General features: G+C 32.1%; 1 protein-coding gene across 2 annotated transcripts in view; it reads right to left on the reverse strand.

The window, feature by feature from the left end:
• Window positions 1-16,425, reverse strand: part of LOC127701029 (uncharacterized) — a 101,050-nt gene that overhangs the window by 55,432 nt on the left and 29,193 nt on the right. For both annotated transcript variants that reach the window (XM_052204799.1, XM_052204798.1), the window contains exon 7: window positions 6,281-6,509. In XM_052204799.1, the coding sequence (XP_052060759.1) occupies window positions 6,281-6,509 (229 nt within the window). The remainder of the gene's footprint in view (window positions 1-6,280; window positions 6,510-16,425) is intronic.

The raw sequence follows: 16,425 nt of genomic DNA on the forward strand, positions 1-16,425 counted from the left end.
TTTATGTCTGTCATATTTGTTTTTCATAAATTGTTTCGTTATAAAATAGGCAATAAGTTTTATCATTTGATTTTTTTTTCATACTTTTCATGTTGGTGCTTTTGGTAGCCGAATATACGTTATAGATTTTTCTCATTTTGAATGCGTATGGGTGCCTACAATTGCTTACATTCACTTAATTTGAACTCTGGTGATACGTTGTCTCATTGGGAATGATACCAGGGTACCATAACCCTTACAATAACCCTGACCTTTTCAGCGTACCACATCTACCATCTTTTATATTGAAACATTTGAACGAAGACTTGATTATGCCATAATGTAAGTTGCAGTTAATAAGGAGATTGCTGATATCAGATATATCAAAGTTATCTTAAGAAATGCTTACTTACAGGTAAGTTATCAATATGGAAGGGATATTAAGGAGCTCATCAAAGAAATTCATGTTAACAATAAGAAAAAAAAGAGAAGGTACCAAGTAGACACATTATTACTTTTGAGCACTAGCAATATTTTGGCCATGTAAAAGCATATGTAAATGCTGGGGATTTTTACAATGTTTGTCACGGTTAATGTACGGGCGCCCTCGAAACTTTTTCAGTGACAATGCTGAAGAATGACTGCCGCAAAACGACTACGAAAAGCTCGTGAAGAGGTGCAACCTGAAAAGTTGGTTGAACAAAACGTAGAAACTCCATGAATATGTGCCGGAAAAAAGGCCATGACAACAATTTATTTGCCCATTGTGAAAAGACCATCAAATCTACTATTGTGACAAAAAAGATGTTCGTTTGTTGTTAAAACTCCAGTAAGTTGTACATGTAAAAGCGCATTTCTATGTCTAATTAAAGGTTATTTAAATCTAGAATAATGCCTGCAACCTCTTGGACGTGACTTTTATTTACCGGTAGATGGCACATCATTGTAATCACAAATGTTGGCCTAAGCTACAAAAGCTGGAGAGAAGACTAGCTTGTTACCCTTGGCTAGCGAAGATTTTCATAAACATATACAATTTGTTGCATTACTGGAAAAACTTACACAGGAACGTAAATAATCCAACACGCCCAACTGCATTGAAGATAAATGATAGGACGTGCCTTATAATATATCAAATTTTTGGAACATACATATACAATCCAAGTTGTAGAAAACTGTTGTAATAGTGCAGACTGCGTTTCTTGCAAGAAAGATTGTTTTACTTGTGCAGCTGTTTAAACGTCAGAATAGAATCATGATAAAAATGGCTATACCAACATCAGGATGATTGAAGATGCCAACTTACATCCATGATGGCTCACTTTGCAGGTTTTGCCTGTTTCAAACTATACCCAAGTGGACTCCATTTTCAGACAAACTCTTCCCTCTTTGAATGTTAATTGTCATTGCAAGAACGGACACCCCCTACCCAACACATAAACACAACAAATGTATACTGGAAATTCATATACCAATTGTAAAACAAAAAAACATAAACCGAACTGATAAAAGAAATCAACGTGCAATAGACTCAAATATAAATGAAAAGGACATACATGTTTGCGCGGGATAAATTAAATCATGCCTGCCAACGTTTGGCAATGCTGGCAAAGTAAAACGAGTCTAATTATCGACATTTGTGTTGAAAGATGTGTAAAACACATAAAACATAAATAACCTAGTATACCTCAAACGTGCTGTCAGTAAGCTGGCATTTATATTCGTATACTAATATTTCTTCTTATGAAAATTATACTTCTGTGCTGACATGAATTATCATTGATTTATAAATTAACTGTTCACAAATCTTTTGAATTTTTGAAAAACTAAGGCTTTTCTACCTCACAAATAGATTACTTTAGCTGTATTTGGCAAAACATTTAGGAATTTTGGTCCTCAATGCTCTTCAACTTCGTACTTTATTTGGCCTTTTTAACTTTTTTAGACTCGAGCTTCACTGATGAGTCTTTTGTGGACGAAACGCGCGTTTGGCGTAATTACAAAATTTAATCCTGGTATCTATGATGAGTTTATTTACAACCACTGGGATAATGCCACTGCTGGTGGAGTTTCACTTCCCCGAGGGTATCACCAGCCCAGTAGTCAGCACTTCTGTGCTGACATTAATCATCATTGATATGGTCATATTTATAAATTAACTGTTAACAAAACTTTTGAATTATTGAAATACTAAGGCTTTTCTACCTCAGGAATAGAATACCTTAGCTGTATTTGGCCAAACTTTTAGGAATTTTGGTCCTCAATGCTCTTCAACTTCGTATTTTATTTAGCCTTTTTAACTTTTTTGGATTCGAGCGTCACTGATGAGTCTTTTGTAGACGAAACACGCGTCTGGCGTAAATACAAAATTTAATCCTGGTATCTATGATGAGTTAATTTATAGCGCCTTTCATTCAAAATGTTTTTAATTGTCATCTCCGGTAATGGTATAATTACGAAAAAACACAAATTCGGATACGGACTGTTATTTCGTAGAGTTAATTTGTTTTCAGTTCCACATATATTAAATGACTGGAAAACTATGAGTGAAATAATAGGACCATATTAACCACAATAAGTTGGGATGCTGGAAAACTTAATTTGGATAAAGCATTTTAATATTTCTACATTAAAAAGGATGAACTTAGGTGAAATTAAAAAAAAATCGAAGAAATTAAAATTAATACTTTTAGTCGAAAGATCATTAGTTAAGGAACAAAATAAGCTGAAAATATTGATAGGTAATCAATTGGGTTTAAAAAGATGGCTGACTCGGAAATGTACCTTATATTTGCATTGGTATTATTTGGGTCTCAAATAGAATGAAAAATATTAAGAATCTGCTTAAATTTGGTAAATTACCTTTTATGAGCTATTGAAGTCTTATACAAAAGAAAATGGGTGTTATGAGGCAACATTTTTTACCCTTTATAATAGGCAACTAAGGAGTCTGAACATCTGACACAAATTCCAAAACCTCACCTAAATTCATATTTAATTTGCTAAAATCAAGTATTTGTATACACAACATACAAATCCTTAGTCAAACTGAGTTGTAAGTTAATGATGGTATGCCTATTTATGGTCACTGATATAATAAACTGGCATTAAACAGCTCACAAATATCCCTGGAAACAGCATAAGTAACACAACTGTAAACCTTGTTAAAAATCAAATTTCACAGCTGTAATATTAACTTGGTGTAAAAATTACACGGCCTTTTTCACAACTGCAATAATGTGTTGAAAAAAGTCATGATCACATATAACTTTGAACTAATGGCTTAAATAGCAAAAACCAATACCACGACTTTTGCACAACTGCATTAGTTTTGTTGACACAAAATAATTAAAGAACTTTTCAGCTGTTCGTCGATATTTTCAAAACAATATAAAGGTCTTTTCACAACTGCATTAATTTGTTGAGAAGAATATCATGGCTTCTTCACGGGATATCAAAATTTTATCTTACCTAAAAAAGATTCCTGATCTTTTACGGGTTTTTGTCACGACCTTGTGATATTTCACAAACATTTCATGGCCTTTTCATGGGCTTTTTGTAACAGTAGTGAATGTTAATCATGTTTTGACGGAAATTACAACATGCAGTATTGGTTTCCAGTCACAAGTAATATAGGTATTTGTGGCTCTGCTGGTTGTCCGGATGAGCCTTTCAGGCTATTGTATCATAACTAAAAACATGAGTTTTTGGAATGTCGTTGAAATTATTTTTAGGAAGTTCAGTTGGCTTGGCAATTAACTGGTAATACAACTTATGTGTTGTTTTAAATGTATGATACTTTCACATGTGTCAGTAAACAACCATTAGAGGTAAGGAGGAGTGTAAAATAGATATATTTAATTATTTCTGAAAATAACCACGTGTACAATTATCAGAGCAAATGTCACATTAGTTTTGCGATTTCGACTAAGGTAGGGATAGTTCATTTTCAGCCGTGGCGTTGTCAGTTTATTATCGATCTATGAGTTTGACTGTCCCCCTCGTATCTTTCGCTTCTCCTTTATGACAGTCGCAACTTTGATAATATACATTACATGGAACAGATCAAATCTCAGGTAGTCTGTTCTGGATCGTAAGATTTTAACTAGAACTGATAGAGACATGACTTAACCAAGGCAGCCAATACTGTGTGAAAACCATTTACACTACAGCTGAAATTTTGAATGATGATTTGAATATTTTGAATTGTTATTACACGGGAGAATTATAAAATTATCCCTTTTAATTACAAAAATGCGAAAAACAAAACAAATCAACAATATCAAAATATCTAACTCTGATCTTGTAACAGCGATGTTGGATGTTGTAAATGACAGGCTTCTTTTAATATCAAAAGCTTAAGGTTGTAGGTGAAACAGGTGCAGAAGCTAAACGTCCACCATTACAAGAGGCTAAACGTAATTTGCTGAAGCAGATGAAAGGATAACAACTTTAGGAGAAGCAGCAGTTTCTTTTGAAATAGGACCATAAGAGTTTTTGTGATAATTTTATGTGATGATTTGTTATAAAGTTGTGTTGCTATTGATAAAAAGGCATAACTATTAATACAGAAAGTGGTTTAGAATTCAAGAGGTGTGGATAGATAATAATGTAAAAAGAAGATCAGATAATGTCGCTAAATTTTGTTAAAAAAGATTGTAACTATTTCTTCTAATGCAGAATTTTTTTTAAAGAAGGTCATGGGATTAGATTTTGAAATTATAGACACAAAGCACGATAGTATTTACACAGTGATCGGGGATGAGAGAAAACATAGTAACCAGATTCTCGTTAGTCATTTTCAGAATAATAGTCCTGTTAAATGAAATAAGGACAGTTCTCCTGTGCATATTCGTAAAAATTATGTATGAAGAACTTCATTCTGTCGTTAATTGAGACAATTTTGTACATGCAATTAGAAATCACTATAAAAGTAAAAAAGTCAGAAAAGACCAATTTTTGTCTGAATTTGCATGAATTTGTACTTGACATTTCTTCTTTGTCTGAAATATTTTAAAAATTTCTGACAAAGTCGAATTTGTCTTATACAACTCTTGATTTTTCTTGACAAATATCTTGACTGTATTAACATTGTCTAAAAATTTCTACACTCTTTCTTTATCATCTGATAAGTGTCGCGAATAATCTTGACATATTCCTGACATTCTAAATGATGTCTGAATATGTCTTGACACATTCTTGGCAGTCTTAAAGTTGTCTTAATATATCTTGACACATTATTGTCTTAAAGATGTGTTGACACTATCTCAACAGTATCAATTTCCCCTGAATTGTGTATAGACACATTTCTGACAGTTTTCTTTGCTCTGTTATACCCATTTCTATTATCGCTAATTTTAAACTAAACTTTGAATAATAAGTATACAATTTTATATTATATGAAGTCAGCATAAAAAAAATGTCATTATACTATTTATCGGCAATGTGTCTTAATGATATGTTGTAATGTCATTTTTATAAATTTAATGTTTGCAAAAGTAAGTCACACTAGTTGTTCGGTTGTATGAATGACGTCGCGTGCATTTTATTGTTACATTGATAAATTGATTTGGATGCACATGACAGTGCGACGTTAATTGCTCCACTACACGTGACGCCATTACCTGATGTTTTCGAGTTTTGTAGGATACAAAAGTCGAACAACATCATATTTATATGACATTAGAGATAATATAGGGCGAATTGCAACTCATTTAATGCTAAGTGGACATCATACACTGAAAAGTTATAATCATAAAATGACAAGTTAACATGATTAAAAAGACAAGTGCATATACTATAATGATGTTTCAACTCGTATAAATTAAGATTCTGATCATATCATAAAAAAAAAAAAACTTTTGAGAAAAACAAAAAACATCATTAGAAAGTATTTACGTTCCATAAAGACTAATGATGCCTGTTATTAGTATTGTATTACCCATTGCAAATCTATTGATAAATCTTTGTACATATAACATTAAATTGGAGCATGAGTTGAGATTATCCCTGTAAGGAAAAGATTAACCATCTGCTCGGACCAAGCAATAACATTTTATCGGTGTTAAACTTTCATTAATCGATTGCTAGAGAAAAATTAAGGAAAGCAAACAAACGGGATGACCTATTATATTGTACTATTGTTCGACTGTTACTGCATACACTAAAACACGTTTGAAAAATCTAGGTTGTTTTTGAAATTGTATTTAAGACATTATAACTGTTATTGTATATATTAATTTGAGTTGTATTGAAAACAAATTGAATCAAAGTTACATAAACAGTCCATTAAGTAACTCACCATTAAATAAAACAAGCCTGGCTTTGTCTTTGGTTGTATCTTTGAGACACAGTAACGATGTCATTGCGTAGTAGAATCGCATTAGCTGTACCAGTTTTGTATCGACTGTAAACGGCTGCCATGTGGGAGTTTTACTGGTAGGAAGTTTACAAATTCCGGCCGTTTGAATATCATTCATATTGTTTATTGTTTTCAACACAGGTGGGCATTCGCACAAACAGTAGTATACCTAAACAGATATAAAATATGTTAGAACAGAAATTCCAGAAATGTTAAGCCAAAAAATGGGTAAATTGAAAAAACTAACAAAACAAAACGCTCTAAAATATCAACCGAGGAAATGAACATATAGTTTTTGTTAGATGATATATGTTGATTTATTTTGTTTAAGACACTTTACGGAATCATGTCTCAATAGAAAGATAAACCATGAAGACATATCAACACTCAGTATATTTCCAAGGCTTATAAATTTGGTTTGCGTGACTATCGCACACGTGGTTAATTTGTCAAAATTCACATCACGAGAAAATGAAATGGTTTTATAGAGTCTTGCATGAATGTTACCAAACAAATTTAACAAACAAGTCATTAAATAATGGGCCCTTGAGCTTGGCTGTTAACTGAGAACCAGGACTTCAAATAATTGATCTACCAGAGGATATTAAGCATTTTTAATGTCAGTTTACTGTTTCTGATCTAGCGGATGGGACAATATGCGCAATTGTTTCTCCACAGGCGGTAATGGTAACGTTTTCTTCTGTAGTTCAGTCCATATCGTAAACTTAGATATGATGATGGCTCGTTTCGAAGCTGAGACGTTTTCACATTATATGTGGTTAAATTTTCGTGGTACAATATTACTTTTTCCGTAAATTAGCATATTTCGAAAATCCTTTGGTGATGCGTCTCCTCGTGGTAAAAATTCACTTTTTTAACACAATAAGTTCTTTCAAAATTGAATACTTTGAACACATTTGATAGCTCCATAGTTGTTACACATTTTGTCTATGTTTCTCTACTTTCTAAGTCAACACAAATGGATAAGCTCAGTCACTTGTTTAAAATAAAAACATGTCCAATATCACTACAAAGAGATTTTTTGTTTTCACACAACTTTTGAGTTCCTCATTTTTAGGCGCTTTAGGGATATTGACCATTTTTAAATCCATAGTTCAAATGTTTCCAAATATTCTTGTGTGATCCTCATTGTTATGACTTTCTGAATACATCTGTGTATTTTTGTCCATTTCTGAAAAAAAAAATTGTTTCAGCACTATAAGGCAATGACCCTTTTATCACTATATTTATTTATTCTGAAAACAATGTGTACGTATTATTAATTTCTTCCAGTATATCTTCACTAGTCATAATATGGACAAAACATCTGATAATAACCTTAAATTACAAAACACAACCCTGTTAAAGCATTTAAAAAAAGTCTGGTGCCTAAAAGTGCATTTTGACTGAAAAACTATATAAACATGAAGATTTCTTAAAAATAAAATTTAAAAAAAATACGTAATTTTATTTACCAGTGGAAATCGGGTATTTTTCATTGTCAAGAATCAGTCCGGTAGTGGAAATCGCGTATTTTTTATTGATATGCCTTAGCTGCTTTGACCAAGAAAAAATGAGGAGTTATAGTTTAACATATTTTATATAAAAAAAGAAGATGTGGTATGATTGCCAATGAGACCACTCTCCACAAGAGACCAAATAACACGGAAATTAACAACAATAGGTCAGCGTACGGCCTTCAACAATGAGCAAAGCGCATACCGCATAGTCAGCTATAAAAGGCCCCGAAATGACGAATGTTAACAAATCAAACGAGAAAACTAACGGCCTAATTTATGTACAAAAAATGAACGAAAAACTAATATGTAATACATCAACAAACGATAACCACTGAATAACAGGCTCCTGACTTGGGACAGGCACATGCATACCGAATGTGACGGGGTTAAACATGTTAGCGGGATCCCAACTAACCACCAAACCTTGGACAGTGGTGTAACAGTACAACATAAGAACGAACTATAAAAATCAGTTGAAAAAGGCTTAACTCATAAGATTGATACAAATAGAAATACATCAAACAAAAACACAGAGTGGACGTTGCAGGGTACAGTTGTTTTGTATTTGTATGGTGTTAACATATCCCAGTTGATACGTTATGCTCGTGCATGTTCACACTATACGGACTTCATATACAGGAGTCTGCTCTTTACGCAGAAACTGCTCCAACAAAGTTATGAGAAGGAACGATTAAAAATGACACTCCGTAAATTTTATGGACACCATCACAAATTGGTTGATCCATACGGTGTGTCTCTGTCTTAACTAACTAAGGACATTTTTACCACGTCGTAGATTGTTGTTTGCTATTTACGTCGTCTTGTCTTTTAAGTACCGAACGTGACCTATTCCCGAATTTGACTGTTTTGCTGAGTGTGATTTCGCATTACTATAAGACGTATCAGGGTACTTTGCTATCCAAAATTAATGTATTCAGTTATGATGTTGTATTTTGTAATTCTGATCGGGTATTGTTAAATGTGTTGTCGTTTGTGGTTGTAATTCTATTTTTTTAATATTCTCTTCGTATGTAAAAGTAAAGATAATTAATCACCCAGTTCATTTATAAGAATTTAGTTTAGGGCAACTTAAGAAATACCGACATAGCTAGATAAAACAACTAATTATCTAATTACTAACACAATTCTATATTAATAAAATTGTAATTGTTATATTATACATCAAATACCATAATTACTAACCTGATTTTGAACAATATCAAAATGTTTTTTGAAATTACCTGTGACGTCACTTTTGTAGCGATAGCATCGTGTGACAATGCAGGGTTTTTTTGTGTTGTTTTATGTGCTGTCCTAGGTTTTTTTACGTTTTTGTTTTTATTCTGTGGTTTGACATGAACATCACTTATATAGTCATGTTTATTAATTTATTGTTTGCAAAGGTACGAATTATTCTAAATACTTCGGTTTTCTTGTCCGTGGTATAGATAAAATTAGCCGTGTTTGGCACAACATTTTGGAATTTTTGGTCATCGGTGCTCTTCAACTTTGTACTTTTTTGGCCCTATTTTACTATTTTGATCTGGGTTCGGGGTGGGTCTTATGTAGACGAAGCGCACGTATGGTGTATTAGATTGTAGGACTGGTAGCCATAATAAAAATTAACATGTCGAAATGTTCTATTGTAATGTTTATTTGTGTATTTCTCTGTCCGTAATGTTCTTGCATTTATTTGTACTGTAGTCCTGTCATGTAATGTTATCATTTGAGTGTTGTATTAAACAATGCCATAAAAGCGGGAGGTTTAACTAGCCGCAAAACTAGGTTCAACCCACCATTTTTTATTAAAATGTCCTGTACCAAGTCAGGAAAATGGCAGTTGTTATCTTATAGTTCGTTTCTGTGTGTGTTGCATTGTCGTTTTGGTTTTTTGTGGCACTTCAGTGTTTCTGTTGTTTCATTGTTTTCCTCTTAGTTGATGTGTTTACCTCAGTTTTAGTTTGTAATCCGGATTATCCATGGACAATTGCATTGTCTATATTTACAGAAATGAAACCTATAACCGATTATAGATAATTATGAGAATGTAATCACAATCTAAAACGCATTGTTATCACAACAATTCCATTTCGTCGCACTTAAAAGAGTGCATCAAACAGCGTATAGAATACTCCACTGAAATCGTCCACTTGATACGGCAAAATGAAATAAAATGATATATTTTACATCAAACCGAGTTTCTGTTATTGTATTTCTTAAAACTAAATATACGAATAATGTGTGCGCACAATAAATTAGAAAGTTTGCACCTTTCAAGACCGGTTTTACTATCATGATTTAAATTTACATTCGCCATCAAAAAGAAACTTGTTGATGACAAAGATAATCAGAACTAACAGATATCTAAATACAACAGTATTCTTGTATAAGATGAAAATAAACTACTGTTTATAGAATTTGCTTGCCATTTTATTTTATCACAAGCTCTTCACCTCAATTAAAATTCATTGAACCAAAACAATATTAAATAAAAAGTAAATAATTTCTTCACAAAACATTATAAAAACGATTCAATAAAGATTTTAAGCTTTGAATAGGTACTTGTATGACAATTAACATGTCAGGTTAGGCAATTTCCCTGTGGATATATGGTGGAAACGATTCTGGAAGCTTGTGTTTTTTTACCTGAGCGTCACTGATAAGTTATATAGACGAAACACGCGTCTGGCGTATTGAATTATACGCCTGGTACCTTTGATAAATATTAGCATGTCTAAATATTCTATTGTATTGTTTATTTGTGTATTTATCTGTCCTGAATGTTTTTGTATTTATTTGTAATGTAGTCCTGTCATGTAATGTTGTCAGTTTAGTGTTAACTTAACATTGCCATAAAAGCGCGAGGTTTGACTAGCCACAAAACCAGCTACAACCCACAATTTTTTCTTAAAATGTCCTGTACCGAGTCAGGAAAATAGCAGTAATGTTGTAATCTTATAGTTCGTTTCTGTATGTGTATGTGCGCTATAAAACCAGGTTCAATCCACCATTTTCTACATTTGAAAATGCCTGTACCAAGTCAGGAATATGACAGATGTTGTCCATTCGTTTGATGTGTTTTATCATTTGATTTTGTCATTTGATTAGGGACTTTCCGATTTGAATTTTCCTCGGAGTTCAGTTTTTTTATAATTTTACTTTTTTTGCATTGTCTTTTGTTTTTTTGTTGCACTTCAGTGTTTCTGTTGTTTCTTTGATTGCCTCTTATAGATGATGTGTTTCCCTCAGTTTTAGTTTGTAACCGGGATTTGTTTTCACTCAATAGACTACTTTCGAGTTAATCCGTTCCGTCGAGTTTTCTTTGATTCTTTTGTACCTGGGTCACGTGATATCACTGATTTAAGGGGCATGTCTATTTCCGGTTTGTAGTGTTGACATTGGAAACATGGACAAATTGTAATTTAATGACATTCCAAAGTCTTACTGTGCAGCAGAGGGCTACAATGCCGACGCCAGGAAACGCGGGCGAAACATATTTATTGCAGGCATACTTTTTTCTCGTATCCTTCATCTGCTAAACCAGAAAGGAAGATGGATTGACTCGATTAGGCGTCGAGATAATTTTGATACTTGCAAGTATTCCCGTCATTTATTAAAGGGAAGCCAACGGTGCTGCTCCCTTATCCAAAGCTTTTTGCATAAAACAGTTACAAGGAAATCAATAACAGCAGAGAAGTTCCTCTATCTTGAAAGTTGAAACGGGAAAACACCCATTGTCATGATTGTGACAGTTTATCCAACACAGACACTGGCAGCAGTGATAATGTGATTAAAAAGAGGATGGAAATAAACAGGCAACATAAACATCATACCTGGTAACTATTTTTTTTTTGGGACAAGTTTTATTTTTCTCCGAACAGAAACATTGTTCTTGTCATTTGGGGGCCTATGGCTTTAACTTTTTATGCAATATTGGTTCATTAATGAAAGCCCTTCGATAACCTATATGCTAACTTCTAAGTATTTCAATTGGTATCATTGGCTATCATACCATATCTTCTTATTGTTTTATAACATGGACAACTAGCCTTATTCATTATACATGTAGAACATGTTTAAAAGTTTAACCCTGCCAGAGATGTACAATGTAAATGCCTTTCCCATATCAGGAGCCTCTTATTCAGTACTTGTTGTTTGTTACTGTACATGCTGTAGGTCACATTTGCTTTCAAATTGTTGTTTTAAACAAATTAAGGCTTTAAATTTCCTTATTTGATATGTTTTACATTTATCATGATTAGGCCAGGACCCTTTATACATGAAGCTTGCTTTGTGATATGGGTTTAGTTATTGTTGAAAGCAGTAAGTCTTATTGGGAATCGTACCACATCTGCTTATTTTATATAGATTTTTTGTAATACAAATAACTTATTTGCAATATCCCGTATTTTTTTAAATTTAAATATCTATATATACCTGCCATCATCATGTTATTTAACGTCAAGTTTAACGACATTTTAACTATAGCTTCAATTCTACAATATAATCAATTTATGGCTAATTAATTGCATATTTATTTGAAAATTTTCCTGTTCGAGTATTACTTTACAACTGAATAGTATTCCTTCTTGGAAAAAACTGAAGATAGGTATTACATGTGTATATAGTTAAAATGTAGATAGATAGATCCTTTTAAATGTATATCTGACTGATAAAATTCACCAGTTTATTTAAATGTCTATTGCTTTTTCATTTTAAGTTGATGAAGAAGGCAACTATCACACTTCTTTTACCATATTCCAATGAAGTAACTGTAGGAAATGCTAAGACGCCAACTACCAGTGAAACAATCTTCAGTAAGTAGCTTTAATAGTTATCAAAAGTAATAGAATTATAATTTAGTACGCCAGACGCGCGTTTCGTCTACACAAGACTCATCAGTGACGCTCATATCAAAATAGTTTAAAAGCCAAACAAGAAAGTTGAAGAGCATTGAGGATCCAAAATTCCAAAAAATTGTGTCAAATACGGCTAAGGTAATCTATGCCTGGGATAATAAAATCCTTAGTATTTCGAAAAATTCAAAGTTTTGTAAACAGGAAATTTATAAAAATGACCACAAAATTGATATTCATGTCAAATGGTGTAAATAGTTATCTACTTATAGTTAAAACTAGCTGTACTCAAAATTAAAATTGTTTCTCTTCATGAAGCTTCAAATTCTTGACTTATTAATTTTTTGTTACAATTTAGAAATAGAAAATAATTGCAAATGTCATTACTTGCTAGGAAAAAAGAATAAATATAGAAATTTCATTAAAATTCATAGTCATGATAAATGATATTTAATTTTAAGCATCATTATGCATGTTTTATGATTTCAGGAATATAAGAAGAATAGAAACAGCATCTGATGTCTACATTTACAGCTGAACAAAATAGACTATTGATTTGTGGTTTAACTAAAAAGATGTAAAACTCAATTACCATGATTTTTGTTTCTTTAAGAGATGCTTATACATCATGAATATATCTGGATTAGAACAGATGAAGTTTGATCCTAGGAATAAAGTAAAAAAAGAAGAAAACCCTACTCAAGATAGATGTTTGACAGCTGAATTTGTGAACAAAATGACCTCCACACTCCGCAGACATGAATGTGTCATCTTACCTTGGCATTTTTTAGCCCCTGATTGGATTTACCAATAAATTATTAAATGTACAATTTTATATCATTTGTGTATGCATAATTTCACAGAATCCATTAGGACAAAAAATAATAATACATGTGTTTCCCCTAACGTGCTTAGAAAGAAAGAGCAAAGACCAGTAATTTCATAGTTGGAATAAAGTTTTAATCCTGCATACTGTTACCATAGAAAAACTGCATGCATCATGTTTGAAAAAACAGCTAAGTGTCCTCACAAAGCAGGGTTCATAATTATATTACATCAATATGATCTCATCCTGGATATGTGATTTTAATTTGATCATAATTATAATCCATTTCTTAAATTGCAAGTTGAAAACTAGGTGTACTTTAGTATTGTGACAATTCTTTTATGTGCATTCTAAAATTTTAAACAGCATGTTCAGTACTTTAATATCTTATAAATTTACTAAGCAGCAATTTCAGTTCTTGTTATTAAAAGTATTCTTTGGTGTTATGAAAAATATTAACAGCACACCAAATGTAGCTGTTTCTAATTTCAGTAATAAAGTATTTCTATATTTAAAATATATATATCATTGATGATTGGTTGTGGAATCATTAAAATAATACACATGTGTTTATTTTCACAAGATACAAATGGTTAAGTGTCTAAAAGACCCAAAGCATATTTATTGAGATGATTTTACCTTAGCTAGTTGATCTGAATAAAATGATATTAGGGGTAGAAGTCAATTAATAAGATATAAAAGCTATTATTTCCAAAATGACATCTAGTGGACAACAAACAGTCTTAAGAACATGCATAAATAATGGTTTACTTTTATAAATTGTTACTTGGATGGAGAGTTGTCTCATTGGCACTCATACCACATCTTCCTATATCTATTTACTGATATCAGAACAATGTACCAAGGCCTAAGCTTAATTGAGGAATCTTTAAAAAGGGGCACAACTAGGAGACCTTGTGACTAATAATCCAATAATGATCAATACGATGGCTAAAATAATGGATGAATGTACATGATGTATATGTACATAACAGTAAACACATAATTTTCTATTTATTCTCAACCTAAATCAAAATGTTACCACATTCTGCTACATGATAAAAATTCCCACATATTAGTTGGTCAGCACCATGTCTGGCATTAGAAAAAAAAGTTATCATTCAATTTGTTGAAATAATGAAACTAGTGACAGAAACACAGAAATGACTGTTTTAACAATCAAGTGCACAAAGTAGGGTACATAACAATTATTTGGATACAGGAAAGTATATTGTGTAAGATTCAATAGAAAACAAACAAACGAACTATTAAATGATAAGATAAACGCATTTAAAAAAAATTCCAACATAATAATGACTTTTCCAAACAGTGTTCATTATGTTTATTGTTGAAATATTTTTTAATCGTCCATATACGAATAGATCATACTGTTGTTTTTCTTCTCTGTTGAGGCTTTTGATAGACAGATTTCATTTTGGATGTACTACCTTTGGGGTCCGACGTCCGTAAACTTTTCACTCTTTGAACTTCTATTTGAGAACCACTTAGAAGGATTTATATATTAATCTGTTATTTTTCTCCATTGTTGAAGCATATGATAAAAAGATCATAGCATGTCATTTTTCATATCGCATGCATTATCAGCCCTCGGACAATATCAACCCTCGAGCAATGCGGCTCTTGGGCTGATATTGACTTTAGGGCTGATAATACATGCGATATGAAAAATGACATGTAATAATCTGATATTATCATTTAATAACAGAAAATAACATATAATGTTTACAGTATGATAAGTGCATTAAATTTACGTGAATTTCATATTTTTTTTAGAAATGGTGTTTAGCGGGCTGGTATGAAAAATTTATCACATGCTTCGATTATTATACATGCCTTTTCGTAACGTTTTCACGTGGCATTCCGGCGATACTCGGCAAATTCCAGAAAATACACCTCAATGATACGTTTTTAGTGAAAAAAAATTACAATTAAAGTAGGGTACAAAACTATTATTACGATACAGGATAATAAATTATGTAAAATGCATTTTTTTTAAAAATAAATTCAATTTAAAAAGTGTCCAGCATAATATACAATGTACAAATGTTTATTTTTCCAAACAGTGTTCATCATGTTTTGTTGATTTTATTTTTCGTTACTATAAAAAAATATCATTCTGTTGTTTTTTCCCCTCTGTTAAGGGATATGTTAGAAAAATTGCATATCGGATGTACTACATTTGGCGTCCGACGCCCGTACACTTTTCACTTTTGAACTTCTACGTGAGAAACACTATAACGGATCTATGTATAAACTGTCATTTTCTCCATTTTTTGAAGCATATGATAAAAAGATCATAGCATGTCATTTTTCATATCAGATGTACTGTCAGCCCTCGGTCAATATCATAATACATCTGATATGAAAAATGCCATGTAATAATCTGATAATATAGCTTATCAACTTAATTTTCCTCATATATTCTTTCAGGAATTATTGCACCTTGTAGAGTGGCGAGGCTTTCATGGTACATATAAGCCGACTGGACATTTAGACGTTGAAAGTTTACAAAACTATGAATGTCAAATAAAATCGTCAGATCGTCTGTCATATGCCGCTAAACAATTCGATGATACCGTACAGCAGCAATTGGGATGTAAGGAAAATAGATTGGCGATACGTATTGACTTAGACGTATACAGATATTGTTTCCTGACAGATGAGAAGCTTTTAGTCATTGGCGTTGGAGACTTCAAAAGGTTTCCAATGTCAGATAACTGATATTATAGGATCAACGACAAGGGGAGAGGACTTAAATTGAGTTTTCAATTGACTTTGATTCCAAAATTGCAACTTAAAAAAGTACACTTCAAATCAAATCATACTACAAGAGAAGATCGTACAGTTTGAGACAGTTCGCAT

Source organism: Mytilus californianus, unplaced genomic scaffold (assembly GCF_021869535.1).
Source record: "Mytilus californianus isolate M0D057914Y unplaced genomic scaffold, xbMytCali1.0.p SCAF_5, whole genome shotgun sequence".
Classification (NCBI taxonomy): Eukaryota; Metazoa; Mollusca; class Bivalvia; order Mytilida; family Mytilidae; genus Mytilus; species Mytilus californianus.